This window comes from Leptonychotes weddellii, chromosome 6 (assembly GCF_054177405.1).
Source record: "Leptonychotes weddellii isolate Sample4059 chromosome 6, ASM5417740v2, whole genome shotgun sequence".
Taxonomy (NCBI): domain Eukaryota; kingdom Metazoa; phylum Chordata; class Mammalia; order Carnivora; family Phocidae; genus Leptonychotes; species Leptonychotes weddellii.
In genome coordinates, this window is record NC_138374.1 from 95,378,612 (window position 1) to 95,396,152 (window position 17,541).

Sequence of the window (17,541 nt, forward strand, 5' to 3'; positions counted from 1 at the left end):
CTCCAATCAGAGGCCTACTTTGCCAATAAAATATTGCAACCTTTATTTAAAATAAAACACAAGTTGGCAAGCCTTGTGAGACAACAGGCAGACAGCATTCCCCTTTCAAGGGCCTCATTTATTTACATCAAGTTTAACACTGTTAGCAGTTCACAGTCAGACAACAGGGTGAGAGAATTAAATTAGAAAAACAAAACACCTGAAAATATATTACAAGAACAAATACCTGACAACACTGGTAGTGTGACTCATGACTGATGTGTTTCCAGTGAAATCCCGTACTGTCTCCCTGTGTCCCCTCAGCGGTGCACAGTGCCAGGCCCTCCAGGCCTCACCCCCGTGCATCCACCACGCATACACCTGCGGAGCGTGACCTTTGGTATAAACGTTAAACGAGTTTTAAAGACTGAATCATAGGCTGTAGGACAAAGTTCTATCAACCACCATGAAACGTTCAAACTTCTTTTTGACAAGCAAGCATAAAACTGGGTTTCTCCACTGATAGTCATTTCAGAATCAGATTGCAAGAAGTAAAAGCGTGGGGTCTACCCAGGAGATGGGGGGTTCTGAGGATGCATACACAGCTCAGTCAGCCTGCTCGTGGCCAACACACCAAACCAGGGCACAGCTTCTCTTCACCACAGGGAAAGAGCTGAATAAGTGAGAAAGATCCTCTTTCACTGACTCCCCTCCTTTCTCAGCACAATGGTGTAGGTACAGAATGTGGACAGAACACAGACCCTCCATATAGATCTGAGAGATGAGGGTTTTCAAACATATGCCCTAAAGAACTCTGAGTACCTCACTGTCCTTTCTAGTTTCTGAATACAAATTTCTCTGAAGGACAATCACCCTAATCAAGGTGATTTCTCAAGATCTCAGAAAATTTCTCTCCTAACGGAATCCCAAGAACAGTGGCCACAGTGAAAAACAGCTTGTCCAAATGGAGGCAGGCTGGCTTACCTGGCCTTCACCTACCAGAAACATCTCGGTCTCTTGGCAGGCCTGCCAACTCTCAACACATGGTATGGTACTTCTGAATTGTGCAGAACAGTATTTGGGATTCACCAGTGAGGATACTAAAGCCCTACAGGATCCTGCAATATCTTCTGAATCACGAATAAATTTATTAGGCATACCTGTGTTACTGTTGTGTTACAACCGATGAAAACTACCCTACATGTGAAAATTTTATTAACTAGAAGTCCCATTCTCCAATTGAAGTTTATGGTGCTTAATTACATGATTTGAAACTTCTATCCTGAGGCTCAGAAGCAAACCTAATAAGCAAGCTTCAATGAGACGAACTATTTCCTTTCTTTCTTGAAGCCCACTAGCATTGGACCACTCACCTCCACCATGTCTTAAAGAATTGACTAGAATGCTCCCTCAAGCCCTGCATGTAGAGCTCAGTAGCTTGGAGTGACACGCAGGACCCAGAAACTTGCTCCTCTGAGTAAAATGATGAACAAAGGATTTCACAGAACAGACACAGAGGGCACGAATTGGGTGTGGTCTAAGGACAAAGTGGAGCCTAAGCTTTCGACTTAAAGGAGACACCCTTTCCTTCAGATGGTCTGCAGGTTAGATCTGTTCACACGCCATCTGTGACCCCGGGCTGTTACCAGGGCCTTGCTACTGTGCTCACTATGTATACTTAACAGTGGGAAAGTTAAAGGATGTAATTTTTCTAAGAGACGTAAACAGTTTCAAATTCATAATTGAAAACAAGAGCAAAGAAGTGCACCTGGAGGGAGGGAAGGGTCCAGTTAGAGCAGCCTTCCCCCAGCTCCCCAGGCGGGCTGGAAAAAAGTGCAGTCTGTCACATCAGCGTCCCGTATGGGGGGAACATCTCAAGCAGGGACTCTCACTGACTGGGGCACTGAGCCCCCACCACCCACCTAACCAGTTCTAGCTCACTAAGTGTGCACCACCAACCCAGCTTACAAGTCTCTCCTCCGCAAATCGCACAAAGCCCATCTTTGAAGGCACAATCCTCAGAGTGTCTTCTACCACTCCAAGTCATCCTAGAATCAAGATGACCTGCCTAGGCCTCCTCACCCAGGGAGAAGCATGCGCTCTTCCTACCCTATCCTGCTCTTGGGATCTAGGATACGGAGTCGGAAATGGAGGAAATAGCGCCTTACACATGTGTTATCTTCAAGATGAACCCTTTCACCTCCGGTATGGCATGGGAAAGCAGCCCCAGAGCAGGAAAACCCCTCCTATTGGGACGCTGCAGTAAACGTCAAGCCAGACAGACTTGGAGGCTGTCTTAGTCACCTGCGTAGACACTCTGCACAGCCCGGAAATCCAGCCACACTTCCCGGCGATACAGGAGGGCAGGGAATGGCACTAAAGTTCTGGCGGTAACAGGGCAGGTAACAACAATCATCGTTACTCCAGGCGCTTGCCCAGAAAAGCAAGCCTTGCATTTGAATTTTTAAATTCTGAGAGTTGGAAAACTGGAACTCTATCCAAAAGAATTAACTATCCTGACTGTTGTTATGAGTGGGACAAGCTTTAGAACCAGCCCAGGCCTCTCCTCTCTGCCTGGCGAGGCTAATGGCCAGCAGCAATTTCCTGGGTTGTCGCACGGATGGGGCAGGCATCTGTGGGGCTGCCTTGGCCTGCCTCTGTCACGAGGGTAGAGGCTCCCTCCAGGCTGCCTTTCCCTCTCTCTTTCCTGCTCCCACACCCCCCAAACCAAAGCAGACATTTACAGAAGAACTGAGCTACTGGCTTGACAGAGATACAGACAGCTGGAGGTCTATTAATTCATAAGAAGAAACTTACATCCAGAAACCCCTCTACATAAGAAAACTGGTCATAACAAATGCTTAGGGCACAGAGATGGACCCAAATCCAGATAAAACAAATTAATGCCAAGCAAGATGACGAAACCCCAAATTTGTGATGAACGAAAACGTTGACAACCCTGTCAGCCCAATGTGAACTCCTGTGGAAGCATAGCCTGATAGTAACAATGACATCAACAACAAAAATTGGAAGGGAGAGGGCAGAACGCAGTGAAGCTAGAACTCAAAAGTGGCCACCAATGCAATTTACTCCGGGGCATTTTATAATCTAATAGGCAAATTGTGTTTAGCTACTCATTTTAGAAACACACACACACGCGCGCGTGCACGCAATGAACGTCAAGATCATTTCTAACTGGCAGGAAATCCTAGAAAACTAATTCCCAAAGTGCACTGGTTCTATGGCCATCTGATCCCACCCCTCCCCTCCCCTCCAAGAAATCCCAACAAAACCACGCTAGACATCGGTTAAAAAAAGACACTGCCAACATCAACAGGTACGAGTCTGCACCCACCGTGTCAGGATGCTAACTGGCTGAACACGTAGCCTAAAAGGGGAACACGGAGGATAAAGGGCCTCAATTCTTCCTGAGTCAAGTTCCCCGGAAGAGCCTCTTTATTCTGGAGTACACATTACTACTTTTAATGATTATAATTAAACCAGAAAGTTGGTCCGTAGTTTTCTGAAGTTATTCGGCTGAGCTACAATTTTAGCAAAACACTTACTATGCCTGCACATATTCATTTAGCGGTTTCATATTTACAAATGTGATAAGTCACAGGGGTGATTATTTATATATTTGCATTTTCCGGTCTCCCACAGGTAAAAGCGTATTAAGTCAATCAGCATCTAACCGACTGTTTGATCTTCTAAACAGACAGTAATAACACAACCTTATAGTTAAATTACATTTGATACTTTTCTCAAAGTGCTTTCATATACATTACCTCATAGTCATTAAAATGATATGGATAAAGTTGTTTTGTTTTTAAGAAAAAGGAATGTAGGACTAGGTTTTTTAAAACTCGAGTTAGTATTTCTTTATTACAAAGTGCAGACTGCTGCTGTGTTGCTGGGGTCTGTCCAAAAGAATGCCCCCCCCACCCCACTTTTCTAAGTTACTGAGCTCTACTGCATGCCTGCTCCGCCGTGTTGCCATTACTCAGCATGCAAGCCCCTTACGGCCAGAGCATGCCAGGAGCGTGTGCTTTAGAAAGCGTGCAGCACTGTGCAGACTGATTGTCTATCCGAGCCACCTTTTTTCTTTTGCAGTGTCTCACAAGGCAGCAGGAAAGGTGGAAAGACCCCACAACCAGAAAGTCATGAGACCTGAACCCTATAGCCTTGGCTCTGCCACCAATTAACCGAGATAATGGGCAAGTAACTTCACCATCCTCTCCTCCAACTTCTGAAGCTATGAAGGAAAGGGATGGGGTCCTGATAGTGTTCAGACAGTGCTGGGTATCTAAAACACCTGGAGGGATTCTCGGCTGAGACCTCACCCCAGTGGGAAGTCTAAGCTGGGGTGAGCCAATGCATCAGACTGTTTTTTTTTAAATTCCAGGGATTTTGTTGCCCGTCCCCGGCGAAGACCCACTAGACTAAGTGGTAGTAACAGCAGGAGCAGTGACCATTTACGGAGTGCTCATCATGTGCCAGGCACTCAAGCTAAGTAGCTTACATACGTTATCTCATTTAATCCTTACAACAACCCTGAGGTAGTTACTATTATTATCCCTGTTTTCCAACGTGGAAACTAAGGCTCAGGAAGGTTAAATGACTTGCCTTCTGGACTGGCTTCAGAGTCTCAACTCTTAATCACTATCTATACTGTATCCTTTAAAACTCAAAAGCTCCAGGACTTTAAATAATAAACACAGGCTGCACCTTAGCTAAGTCAGCATGTTTTATTAACTGGGTACGATTTTACTAGCCAATTTTCAACTGAATTGTAAGAAAATTCTAACTTAAACCCCAAAAATGCAACTGGCGAAGGATCTCTACTCTAATGATATCAATGAATAGGGGTTCATCTGGAAAAACACTGAATGAATTTCTTAGGGCCAATCTTTTTTAAGGCTATATCTCTGAAAATCACAATGGAAGGCTGTAGGAAAATATACACACTTTAATTTTACACAAAGCCTTTTAAGAAAATACTTCATGTGGAACACATGCGTTTTAAGGTAAGAAATCTAAGCTGAAATCATACTGTCTGTACGTGAAAGGACTCAAGCGGTACCAGCCCCAAGGTATGCATATATATCAACCACTTTAGAGAGTTGTCAACACCTTGTAGAAGGCCTCTTGCTCCTGGCTTTGCTTTTAAACTAGACAGACTATGTTTTTAGTTTTGAGAAGCAGTTTTCTCTACTTTGAGTTCAAACTTTTGAATTTACGTAAGGTTATTTTAAAAATCTGGTCCTTTTCATTTAGAAAAAGGAGCAGTCAAGTGATACTTTTCTAGTAAGTTGACAGTGCCTCTTTCACCTGACCCCTGGAGTCCCACGCAGTTCAAGCATCACGTGGATGGGCTGTGCTACAATCGTTCATGCTGCTCTTGAGAGTGTTGAGAAAAAGCAATTCATTTCATGAACTTCTTGAGCACCTACTGTAGGCAAGACAGAGCCAGGTGCTGCCCCTGAGTAAGACACAGTCCCCGCCCTCAAGACTGTTCCGCGATGAGAAAACCAGGGAGCTTACACACACTCAGTAGTGTTCCTCCAAGGCTTATTTTCAGAGCTCTCAAGGAAAGATCCCCTGCTTTAAAAAAAAAAAAAAAAAAACCCTAAAAAACACAATTATAATTAACCCCTCAACTTGCATCCCACAATGACAGATAAACTTAAAAAGCAGCATAATATTCTAAAGTTTTAGCTTTCCCTGTCCCACCCTTAAAAGGCTAATGGCTAAAACGATTTCAAGTTCATGGAAATGACTGCTGAAGGGGAGTGGCAGAGAGGAAGGTGGGAGGACCGTGGGCCTCCATCCATGTTGAAGGGAACTCTGCCTTCTCGTCCAACCACCACAGGAAGCCCGGCCGGATCACTAGCTGCCTGTGCTGCACCTGACCGTGACCTACGGACGCGGCTCACCCGTGCCCTGTCAGCGAGGCCCGGGACTTTCTCCCCCTTCTCCTGGCCTGGGCCTCCTTTGGTGCAGTCACAGTAAGATTCTCTTTCTAATGAAAACTAAATTTCCTCCTTGGTCAAAGATGACACACTGTACAAAACATAGTTTTTCCTCCTTAGTATTCTAGCCCTGTTAGCATCATCTCAGCAGTTCAACATTTCCATTATCTGCTACTCAGCGGAGAATGGAAATCTTTCAACGTAACGACACTGCACTGAAGTGGCTCTCAAAGGGACAGCTATACACTTATCTGCAAAAGACCCCTGAGAAGATGTAGTGTTACCTTCATTTAACAGATTAAGAGATGGGGCTGTGGCTTGACAGGGGATCGATGACAGAGCCAGGAAGAAAACTCACAGGCCATCAGTGTTCACTTCCTAGCTTCCTAAGTTAATATTCCTTTGGGAGGAAAAAAGTAGTGTATTTATTCTTTTGTATCAGGTTCTCCTTGGGCGGGTGGGGGGTGGTGGTCGTAAAGCTTTAAAAAGAGAATGAAGTATTAATTAAAATTAGACCTGATATCAAGAATATGAGTAGTATCTAACCGATTAGGTTCAGTTCCATATGATCCTAATTAGTTTCCATAATAATAACTGAATAGGAAAGGAAAAGGCCCATTTTTCAAAGGCAAAACATATTTGGGGGTTAAGTCATTAGGTTTCTAGGATTTAATCAGTGTTTCCTGGAAATGACCTGCCCCTTCAATTATGCATTCTTCTAAGAGAGGTGAAATGACAAAATAAATATCAAAGAGTATTCCCAATAGGATATTTACAGACAAACCCAACAATGAGGGGGAGGGGGATATGTGAAAGGAGAAAAGCATGAGAGTAATTTGGGGTGATTCATTTGAAATCCACAGAGACTAAGAGAATGTTTCTCCTTGCTCTCTAACTAGCCTGGGTCTAAGGTGCTAAGGGAGGAGAAAGGTACAGAGAAATGGCCATTGGGACCGAGTCAGCTTCTCGAAAACTCTCAGTCACAGACCTCTGGACCTGACCACTGGATTCCAAGAAACCTCCCTCCCTGGTAGTTTAGCTGATAAAGAAATACAGAGCTGCTCAATTCCTTGGCCAGTATGTCGGTATGCAGGGGCACCGTATCAGAAAAGGATTCCTGAGAGAACCTGTACATGACCACTATTTTCGAAACCAACGCTGGTCAATGCCCTGAATACTGCCAGAGATAGAGGAGGAGAGCCTGCCCAGCAAAGAGCAGAGAGGAACCACTAAGGAAACCCCTATGCCTATGATTTCTAGACGGGCACCAGCAAGCAGAAAGCCAATCCTGGTCCACTAGGAAATAATCTACGAGACTGGGAGAAATGACTTTTGCTCATCAGTGGAGAAGATGTGAGGAGGAGTTTTCAATCTCCCTGACGACTTCTGCACCAATTAGCACACCCATGGGAAAGAGGACAGGAGCCCACCCTAGCAATCTGATCTGCAGTTCTTACTGCAGCGGGGAGCCCTGTGGAAACAGCTGCGTTCAACAGCCTCAAAGGAAAGGTCCCTTGGTACATTCCCAGCTTTCCCCTCTTCTGTCCCACCCGATTCATTCGGCGAGGGGGCGCGTCATCACCGATCGTAACCCCTTGAGCCCCAAGCCAACCCCGCAGTGTGTGGTGCGGAATGAGCGCCACTGTCAGTTTCCGGGCGGGCGCAGGCCTGCGGCCTTGCCGAGAGCAGCCCCGTGTCCCCAGCGCACAGCATTCCGGGTAGGCGCGGGCTGGACTGGGTTCTTCGTGGCCTGACATACACACGCTCCCTGATGTTCCGGTGCGCCTTCCAATCCTGTCCGCGACTGCTCCGCCCCCATCTCATTTCCCTGTCCTACGTGTTTTTGCTTTTTGTTGTTTTTGAGATGAACCTGTAAACGTGAGAGCTCAGAGATCTGAGGTACTTCACATAAACACACTCAAGTATCAGTCTTTCATTTTTTGAAAACAGGAACACAGGAAAACAAGCCCCTCTCCCTCTCCCCTCAGAGCTGTAGGCGTCTGCCCACGAGGCTCACAGTGGCTACCTCTGCACCACGTCGCTGATCTCCTGTACACATGACAGTAAGTTATTAAGGACAGGGTTGGCCCCGGGCCCCCCGGCCGCCGCTGAAGACACCTGCAGCTCCTGCAGGCTGAGCTCCAGTTTGCTCACAGCCTCTCGGAAGGCAAATTTGTTGCGCGTCTGCGGGATGCAGTCCACGTAGCCTGAGCAGTAGTCGAGGAGCTGGTGGCCAGTGTCCACCAGCTGGCTGTTGGGCACAGGCTCCGTGATGGCACTGGACAGTAGGTCAGCACATTCCAGCAGGGCCTCTTTGCTGATTTTGTCTGCTGAGATTTTCTCAGCCGCCTGTCTGGTTTTTCTCAGAGCCACTTTAGTACCTGCTGTGCCGTTAGCCATTTTGGCTGGCGAGATGGAAGATGTGGGGAGAGGCACTTGAGGGGGAGGCATCACTGGCCTCCCGGCTTTCCCACCACCAGGCACTGCCCCCGGAGCGGCCTTTTTCCCTCCTTCCTGTGTTTCTGGCATGGGCTGTCCTGCAGTCGGGGCAGTCGGCTCTTCCGTGGGGTCTGTGCACATGGACGGATGCTGCAGTAGTCTCATCACTGGGGGGGGGGGTGGGGCACACTTTGGTTTTACCCGTCGGGGTCGGTCCTTGTCTCCAGAGGATGTGACCTGATGCTCAGATAAGAGTTTGAATTTATTGCCCTGAGAGTCTGTGCCAATGAGCTGCACGTCAGCTGGAGTGTGCTTCAGAGTGGGTGAGATAAGGACTGGCACTTTGTGGTTGTGAGTGGTTGGGAGGGCTGCTGCAGCCTTGGCCGGAGAAGACCAGCCCGTCTGCTCGCCGTCCTCTGGGACTCCAGCCATGCCGAGTCGCGCCCCACCATTCCTCTCCTTGCTCTTTGGGGCGGCTGCCACTCCAGCCACCCCCGCCCCTGGAAAGTCCTTCTCTGTAATGGCTGGATCCCCAGAGGGGGTTCTGAGAGGAAGAGCCGTGGCTCCTCTGGGCAAAAGTTTGGCTTTTGGTCTCTCCCTACTTGGAGCAGCACCTTCCTCTGATTTTTTTGGAAGCATGTCATTGGCCCTGTCCACATTCTCTTCTGGCTGAGAAGAGGTGGACATTGTCCTTTCCAGCTGGAGTTTGGACCTCTGGCAGTTCCTGGGAAGGGTCATTGCCATCCTATCCTGCTCTGGAAGCCCTGAGGACATGGAAGATGTAGAGTTTGACCTTGGAAAAGGCTTGGAAGTGTCATCACTGGCTGTGGGTTTCCCCGCTCGTAAGCCCAGTGTCTTTTTGATTAAGCGTGGTGTAAAGAAGCCTGTGATGCCAGACCACCCGCCCCCAGCAGTGCCGCTGCCCCCGCCCCCACCGCCATCGTCATTACAGAGGTTCCTCTGTGCAAAGCTCCCCCCAAAGCACTTGGGTGGCACCAGATTCGCCTCTTGCTGGGCAGGAGTGAAAGAGAACCCATCAGCATGCTGTAGAGAAGCAACAGATGAGAAGTTACCCGTGAGTTCGTATTTCTTGTGGGGTTGATTCTCCATTTCTCGGAAGGAGCTGCTGCGCTTGGGGGGTGTGGGAGCATTTCTCTTTTTCATGAAGGAGCTGAAGAAGCCTCCCTTCCTATCCCTGGTGAAGCATGTCTCTTTGGCATCTTCCAAGAGGCTGCTGGGTGACTTGTCTCTTTGTTTTCGAGGCAATGCTGGGGACCCACTAGGGGCCTGTGCACCTCTAAGGAACCCTGATGAGAAACGGCCAATCAGTAATGTGAAAGACAAACAGTGACTCCGTTACACTTGAGTAACTAAGGCCTCACTGTAAGAGTTTTGTCAGGATCTCTTAAATGTCAGGTAGCAGCAGGACTCAGAGAAAACTAATAAATGCGTTATCATTTCCCACCGATGAGTTCCAAATACAACATGGGATATAAATGCGAAGAAACCACCCGCTGGTTTTCACCTCGGCATCTGTCTTTTCTCTAAAAACCACAGCGCACCCTGGCCTCCTCTATCAGGCTCAATGAAGCAGTTTCTGCCAGAACTGTAAAGACGCTAAGCGTCTGGGATTCGGGAGTTGAGGAAAGAGCGCGGGAGGCCGAGCCGTGGGCCGGGCGGGGAGATCGGGCCTACCGCCGGCACCGCGGGCCGGCCACAAGAGCCGGAGCTGTTGCAAGGCCAGCCGGCCCCTCCTCAGGGAAGACGGAGAGCAGAGTGGAGATCGAGCATCGTACCCCAAGGTTCTTGGAATGAGACGGCTGCATTCTACCCGCCTAGCGACCCATACCTGGTGCTGAACTAGAAGCAGAATTTTCTGTGGCGTCCTGTGCCCCTTCGATATTCTCCTTGTTGTCCCCCTGCTTCTTGAGCGTCCGCGTCTTGGAAGGAAGTACAGGCAGTCGGGGCAGGTAGGGAACAACAGATGAGGCGGCGGCGGCTCGCCCAAGCTCCTCAGCTACCTCTGTGAGGAAGAGAGGGGGCTGATCAAACCAGCGTCACGACACAGAAAAGGTTTTCTTTTCAGAAAAGATACACAACTGAGAAAAAAACTGGAGAAAAGAGCACCAAAATATGTAACGGAATCAGAGTACGGACTCTTTTTATGTCTGGCTTCTTTGGCTCAACACCGTGACTGCAGATCCATCCGCGCTGTTGCACGCGGCAGGGGCTTTCACGCATACTGTTCAAACGTGTGAATCTCCCAAAATCAGGCCGTTCCTCTTTTGATGGATATTTACGTTATTTCTGGTTTGGGGCTACTGTGAATATGCCGCTAGGAACACCCGGCTACGTGTCCTTTGCTTCAGAATCGTACATACGTCTGCGGGTACATACCAAGAAGCAGGACCGGTGGGTTACAGGGTGCACATAATTCAGCTTCGCTGAGTCCTGCCAAACTGTCTCCCAAAACGGCTGTATCAATCTATACTCCCACTAGCACTGTATACAAGTTCTGGTTACTCTGCATGCTTGCCAGAGTTTGATATTCTGAGGTTTTGGGGTTCGATTTTAATTTTAGCCATTCTGGTGCTAGGATATAGTGACACCTCATTGTTCTATTCTGGACTTCTCTGACGAGGAGTAATGTTAAGAAGCATGGTTTCATAGGCTTTCATATCATTTGGCTAGCCTTGTTTACTGAGGGCTTGTTCAGAGGCTGAACAAAGCCGACAGATTTCTGGAGTTACTTTTATTTTTAGGTTGCACCTTACACCAAGAAGGAGGATGGATACACTTCATTTCATTTCATGCAAAAAAAGTGTTCACCCTTTTGAACATGGCTGTGTGTTTTGTGGCTTCTACTGGGGCAAAGGCATGCTTTGCTATTCATTCCTGAACAAAAATGAAGCAAGTGAGATCAATTCAATTGTGATACATTGTGATTTTTTTATATTTTTGGGCAACTATTTTTTTTTAATTTTTTTTTTAATTGCTGAACAGCCTTTTTTTTTTTTTTAAGATTTTATTTATTTGAGAGAGAGAATGAGAGACAGAGAGCGTGAGAGGAAAGAGGGTCAGAGGGAGAAGCAGACCCCCCATTGAGCAGGGAGCCCGATGTGGGACTCGATCCAGGGACTCCAGGATCATGACCTGAGCCGAAGGCAGTCGCTTAACCAACTGAGCCGCCCAGGCGCCCCTTGGGCAACTATTTTAAAAATTCACTCCTGCACAAGAATGGGTACATGGCATATAACCCAAGCCAGGCAGCGAGACTCCTTTCCTACGCTGCTATATACAGCAGCTGGGAGACAAGACGTCAGCTATGAAGATACGACCTCAAGGATGCTAGCAACTGTGCCCCATGTCTCTTCGAAGATTCCGAGGATGAGGTCAACGTAGAGGCAAAAGTAAAGTGATACTGGGTGGGAGTGGCTGTGGAAGGAGGAAGTCCCGAAGCTACTTGAATCTGTGGCTTCTACTGACTCTGAACCACACCAGAGTCTGGTTATGAGCCAATAAATCCTCCTTCTATTGCTTTAGAAAGCTTGAGTTAGGTTTCTTCTACTCACAACTAACCAATAAATACATCTTTTTAAGGTATGAACTGTGTCTTATCTCTGTGTCTTCAGTAAAGTGCTTGCCACAGATTAAATGCTTAATAAAATATGGGTTAAATAATCTTAAATTTCTTGTTTAGCAATTTTAAATTGCAATTACCTTTGAAAATTGATAATGGTTGATTTTCTAAAAGGATAGAACATTTTCAAGAGAAAGAGAAAATTTAACTAAGGATTCAACAGAAGTTAAAAGTTGACACAGAAGCACCAAAGAAATGGAGCCTGTGACTCCTACCACTTGAACGCCACATGAAGTAAAGCACAATGAGGAAAGAAGAGGGCCGTGAGGGGCAGCTGCTCGATCTGGCCCGAAGGGTGATGTGCACAAGTTTCAGCAAAGGACTAAGAAGAAAACACTTTTCATTCAACTTCAGTGTTGTACTTTTCCCTTTCTTCTTATCAGAAATGATAAATCACTAAAATGGAAGACAACAAAATTCAACTTGCCTGATTTCCTCTTCTTCTATTTTAAAACCTGAACTTAAGGCGTAAGCTCTATGTTCAATTATGAAGGAAAGAAAAAATTTGAAAAATATGTGCGAAACTCTGGAGCTGTACTGAAGAATCCAATCAGCACACATAACTAAGAATTCTGTTTTCAGCTCTCTAGGAACAGGCTGTCTATATAACGAGCGTACTGACTTGAGCATGTAACTGCAGAGGCGCTGGGTACTGACGTCAGAAGCTGCCTGCAGGCACCCATACGCCGGTTTTTCAGATACGAAAAGGGCTCTCACTGTTCAAAGCTTAACATGCTCATTTTTAAACTGTTTCCATGTGAGTATATTTTAGAATATCATTTTAAATATTCAATTGTGTGAATGTAATAATTAGCATCCCAAAAAAAAAAAAAAAAAAAAATAATTAGCATCCCACTGGATTTTTAAATTGTTCATTTTTCAATATCAAAAACTACATGCTGATGTAACATCCTTGTAGCTAAATCTTTATTCATACCCTTAATTATTTCCTTAAGATCTATTTCCAGAAATGAAATTTCTGAATATTGCTTTTATGATTTGAGTTTGCTACTGTCTTTGTAGATATGGTTCAGGGAGGTGGAATATTCTTCACACTCATTTTTTCTTCCCTTCCATATATGGTTAAGTGTTGGTGCTTTAAGAACTACCAAACTTCTTCTCTTTATGAAGAGACTGAATTCCCACTTAAAATACAATTTCAATGTTAGAAATAAGCTTGAGACATAGAGACACATTTAAAAATAGCAAAAGAAAAAAAAGGCAAAACAAGAATAATAAAGGCCAAGAATTAATTCAGTCCCCTGAAATGGAGTCCCAAACTAGAGGAGCCTATCATTTTCGAAATGTTATTACCACCCCTACCATCACCCAGACCTGGCCACCACCAGTAAACTGCCAGATTCCCACCTTCAGAAATGCTGGAGTCATGGAACATGGTTTCAAAAGCCTGATGTGTTTCAGCAAAAGAAGGCCTGTCGGCAGGGCTCCACTTCCAGCCTATGTAACAAAGAAGGAAATACTGAAAACTCCTTTCAGAAATTAAATATCCAGTGGCACACCTGCGAGTGAGGCTACTGAGGCAGAGGTCCAGCATGTTCACAATGAGAGTGAGGCAGCTGCTTCTCAGTTCCAGACTCAGGTGTAATAAACCCACTTCCTAGGGCTGGTCCTTCTATTCTTTCTACTACAGGGATAAAGATAGGTAGGGAGATGGTTTATAAAATGGAAAGTTGTTTTCTACTGGAAAAATGAAAGAAGTGAGACCTATCTTCAAACTCATTCTAACCTTATAATCAGCTGTCCATGTTCAGAAATATAACGGGATATCAGAAAGGAGGAACTTAAGAGTTCACTTTGACAAAAACAGGAGAATAGGGAAAATAAAAAGACATATGCTTAAACACAATGCAATTTAATAATTCCCTACTCACCTTCCAGCTTTCTCATCTGTAAGAAGTCAGATGCTTATGTTTATTCATGAGAGGTTACTTTCAGGTATTCTCCAGTCTTTGGCAATCATTTTTATCTGGTTGAAAGCAGCCTTCCCTTACCCAAACTCTAAACCCATTTTTTTTTTTTTAAGATTTTATTTATTTGACAGCGAGAGAGGGAACACAAGCAGGGTGAGTGGGAGAGGGAGAAGCAGGCTTCCCGCCGAGCAGAGAGCCTGATGTGGGGCTCGATCCCAGGACCCTGGGACCATGACCTAAGCCGAAGGCAGATGCTTAACGACTGAGCCACCCAGGTGTCCCTAAACCCAATTTCTTCTCATCCTTATTATGCAAGTGGTTTGGGGAAATTTAGTCAATTCATGGGCCATGGACAACTGTTGTTAGGATTCCAATTAAACTTGATGGTTTATCATAAATGCCAACTGGTTGATCAATGACCAACCTCTTTTTTTTTTTTTAAGATTTTATTTATTTATCTGAGAGAGAGAGAGAGAGCCAGGGGGAGGGGGCAGAGGCAGAGGGAAAAGCAAACTCCCCGCTGAGCTCAGAGCCCAACATGGGGCTCAATCCCAGGGCCCTGAGATCATGACCTGAGCTGAAGGCAGACGCTTAACTGACTGAGCCACCTGACCAACACTTTATACGTCAGGGGGTTGGATTAAATCTGACACTGAGAGGAAAACAGTTTATTTCGTTAATCATCCTGAATCACTGACTTAACCCTTCAAAATTAAAATACAAAAAAAACCACTCACATGCTCTCATAAGTTCATAAACCTTAGGGGGGCATCCTTCAGGTTGTTCCATTCGATATCCTTTTTCCAGTAGATCATACACCTGAGACAGGTCAATACCTGGATACGGTGACATTCCATATGTAGCAATTTCCCACAACAGTACCCCGAAAGCTGCAAAAGCGATTAAAAAAAAAAAAGCTGAATGTTTCTTCTCTGATTTGTTATCTACTTTATACTATTAGGTAACTTCTCTTCAAATTTGGGTAACATTCACACTATTAGTATACTCTTCTAATTCTTATAGCATTCTAGTTCTTACAGCTGAACTTGTCCTTCTAAGATACCTGCCACAAAATGCTTCAGGTATAACCTCCAGGCTGTTTTCTAGAAGTTTCCCTTTTTTTTTTTTTTACAGATTTTATTTGACAGAGAGACACAGCGAGAGAGGGAACACAAGCAGAGGGGGTGGGAGAGAGAGAAGCAGTCTTCCCACTGAGCAAGGAGCCTGATGTGGGGCACGATCCCAGTACCCTGGGATCATGACCTGAGCCGAAGGCAGACGCTTAACGACTGAGCCACCCAGGCACCCCAAATTTCCCAATTTTTTAAAAAAGATTTTTTATTTGAGAGAAAGAGCACGCATGAGCACACAGCGTGTGAGTGGGGATGGGAGGGGCAGGAGAGGGAGAGAGAATCCCAAACAGACTCCCCACTAAGTGCGAGAAGGGCTCGATCCCATGTCACCAAGACACCAAGATCACAACCCAAGCCAAAACCAAAGTCCGATGCTCAACCAACTGAGCTACACAGGTGCCCCATAAATTTCCCAATTTTTATTTAGATCTCTTTTACTGTAGTGAGGGAGAATAAATTAGGACCATAAAAAGTCTGGGACGGAACCAAACTACTCTTAGAACAATCTATGATCTATTTAATGAGTTCCAGTTTTTAGATCAGCTAATATTAAAGGAGTAAAATAGAAAGGGACTCCTTTAAAATCAGGAAAAAAAAAATCACACTAGCAAAGAAAATTTGCTTGATCTTGTCACACATTATTTCTGAGTTTTGAGATTTCTGGTAAAAAGTGGCTTAGCATCTTACAACTATTTCTGCTGGCCTACAAACCCAAATTTCTAGACCTGTTCAGTCCATGAGCCTCTGCTAAATCAGACTGCTTTCCAGGGCAACCAGAACAAGATGAGTTAGTTACAAGGACAAACTCTAGGTACAATTCCATCATGCCTTCCTTGAAAAGAAGAGGCTACTCTGTGTCACAGTACTCAGGAAATGAGCTATGGAAAACAGGGAGCTTCACAGAGAGAGGATCAGTAAAATTCCAATGCAATCCAAGATCTAGACTGTGAGCTTCTTGAAAGCAGGGACTTGTTTTTTGGCGGTTTTTCTTCCACTTTCTTCTTCACATTTTTTCTAGGCTAAGTGTCTAACACAACGCCTGGCAGATAATAGGTATTTAATAAATTCTTGCTGAATGATGAAGGATGGGGGTGAAGGCAGAGTTTACTGATTACATAAATGAGAAGCTCTAAAGAATTAAGAACATTTATTAAAAACATAAAATGACAGACACAGAAGAAGTCCCTTCCGACCTTACCCCAGACGTCAGATTTAATTGAGAAGGTATTGTAGGCAAGACTCTCTGGTGCTGTCCATTTAATAGGAAATTTGGCTCCAGCATGAGCAGTATAGGTGTCTCCAGTCATCAGTCTACTCAAACCAAAGTCAGCCACTTTTACCACATGGTTTTCTCCCACTAGGCAGTTACGGGCTGCAAGATCTCTGTGGAGAAAAGAACCCTAATGTGATTCCATTCAGAGGGTGAGGAAAATGGCCATGAACACTCTCTTCTTGGTTCTTCGTGCTACAAGCGGAGTTGAGAAGCGCACGCTGGCAGACACAGTATCTGATGACAGCTGCTAACGTGGCAGAAAGCCACTGACCACAGACCACTTGTAGGGGCATCATCAAGAGGCAATTCTCTGATACTCGAACAAAGCAGACTTCAGAAAATGGCTTCCTATTTACAAGTACACTGAGAGAGGTGTCAGAAGTGAGGAGAAGATGCTTTTCTACCAGGCTTTAAGTTCTTTACCAAGACAGAAAACCATTTTTAAAATTAAGCCATTAGAGCAAAAACCTCTTTGAAATGGTCCTGGGCAAAATAAAGAGCATTCTGTTTTGAGAATTAGCAAAGGCCCATTAATACTTTAACCAAAATACAGTAGGTTTATAAGCTGGAAATCACATTATAGTGGGCGAGCCCTATGAATGAGAAAATTGCTTTTCTGAGGCATCTCGAAATTTCTGGGAAGGTTCTCACATTCTTTTCTTTATTTGCACCTCAAGCAAGGTAGCTTCATGGTTAGTCACAGGCAATAGTCAGGCTTTACACACCTATGGATGAAATTCTTCTTCTCTAGATACTCCATTGCAGAAGAGATCTGAGTGGCCATGTACAGCAGGACAACTGCAGTCACCTCTTCTCGACTACATTCTCGGAGATAATCAAGCAAGTTGCCATACGGCATGTACTCAGTCACAATGTAAAATGGTGGCTCCAAAGTACACACACCTGAGAGTTGAAGAATAGAGCTTGTTTTATTAGTGTATTTCCAAAAATTCCCAACTACTTCAGCAAGAACAAGAGACACATTTTAAAGTCTAGCTCAGCAGTAATCTTTTCCCTTCTCACCATCACATTCTCCTAAAATAACACAGCAAAGTTAAGATGAAGGTGGTTGATAAGGGAGTCTTGGCTTCCACTACACATCATTCTTTGGAAATCCACATGCATCTGAGTATTTGCCTGTTTGGGCAAAAGCATTAATTCCATAAGGGGTCAA

The 17,541-nt window shown here is 45.2% G+C and overlaps 1 protein-coding gene across 8 annotated transcripts in view; it reads right to left on the reverse strand.

Annotated features, from left to right (window-relative positions):
* Nucleotides 1–18: 18 nt before the first annotated feature.
* ABL2 (ABL proto-oncogene 2, non-receptor tyrosine kinase) overlaps nt 19–17,541 on the reverse strand; it is a 103,117-nt gene continuing 85,594 nt past the window's right edge. For 4 of the 8 annotated variants that reach the window (XM_081824681.1, XM_031029022.2, XM_081824682.1 and 1 more), the window contains 7 exons: nt 17,093–17,270; nt 16,293–16,477; nt 14,699–14,851; nt 13,399–13,488; nt 10,240–10,413; nt 9,464–9,697; nt 19–9,154 (listed from right to left, as the gene is read on the reverse strand). In XM_081824681.1, the coding sequence (XP_081680807.1) occupies nt 7,974–9,154; nt 9,464–9,697; nt 10,240–10,413; nt 13,399–13,488; nt 14,699–14,851; nt 16,293–16,477; nt 17,093–17,270 (2,195 nt within the window). In that variant the 3' untranslated portion in view covers nt 19–7,973. Of the gene's footprint in view, nt 9,698–10,239; nt 10,414–13,398; nt 13,489–14,698; nt 14,852–16,292; nt 16,478–17,092; nt 17,271–17,541 lie in introns of all 8 variants that reach the window. The other 4 variants (XM_081824678.1, XM_081824676.1, XM_081824679.1 and 1 more) reach the window with 1 other exon arrangement.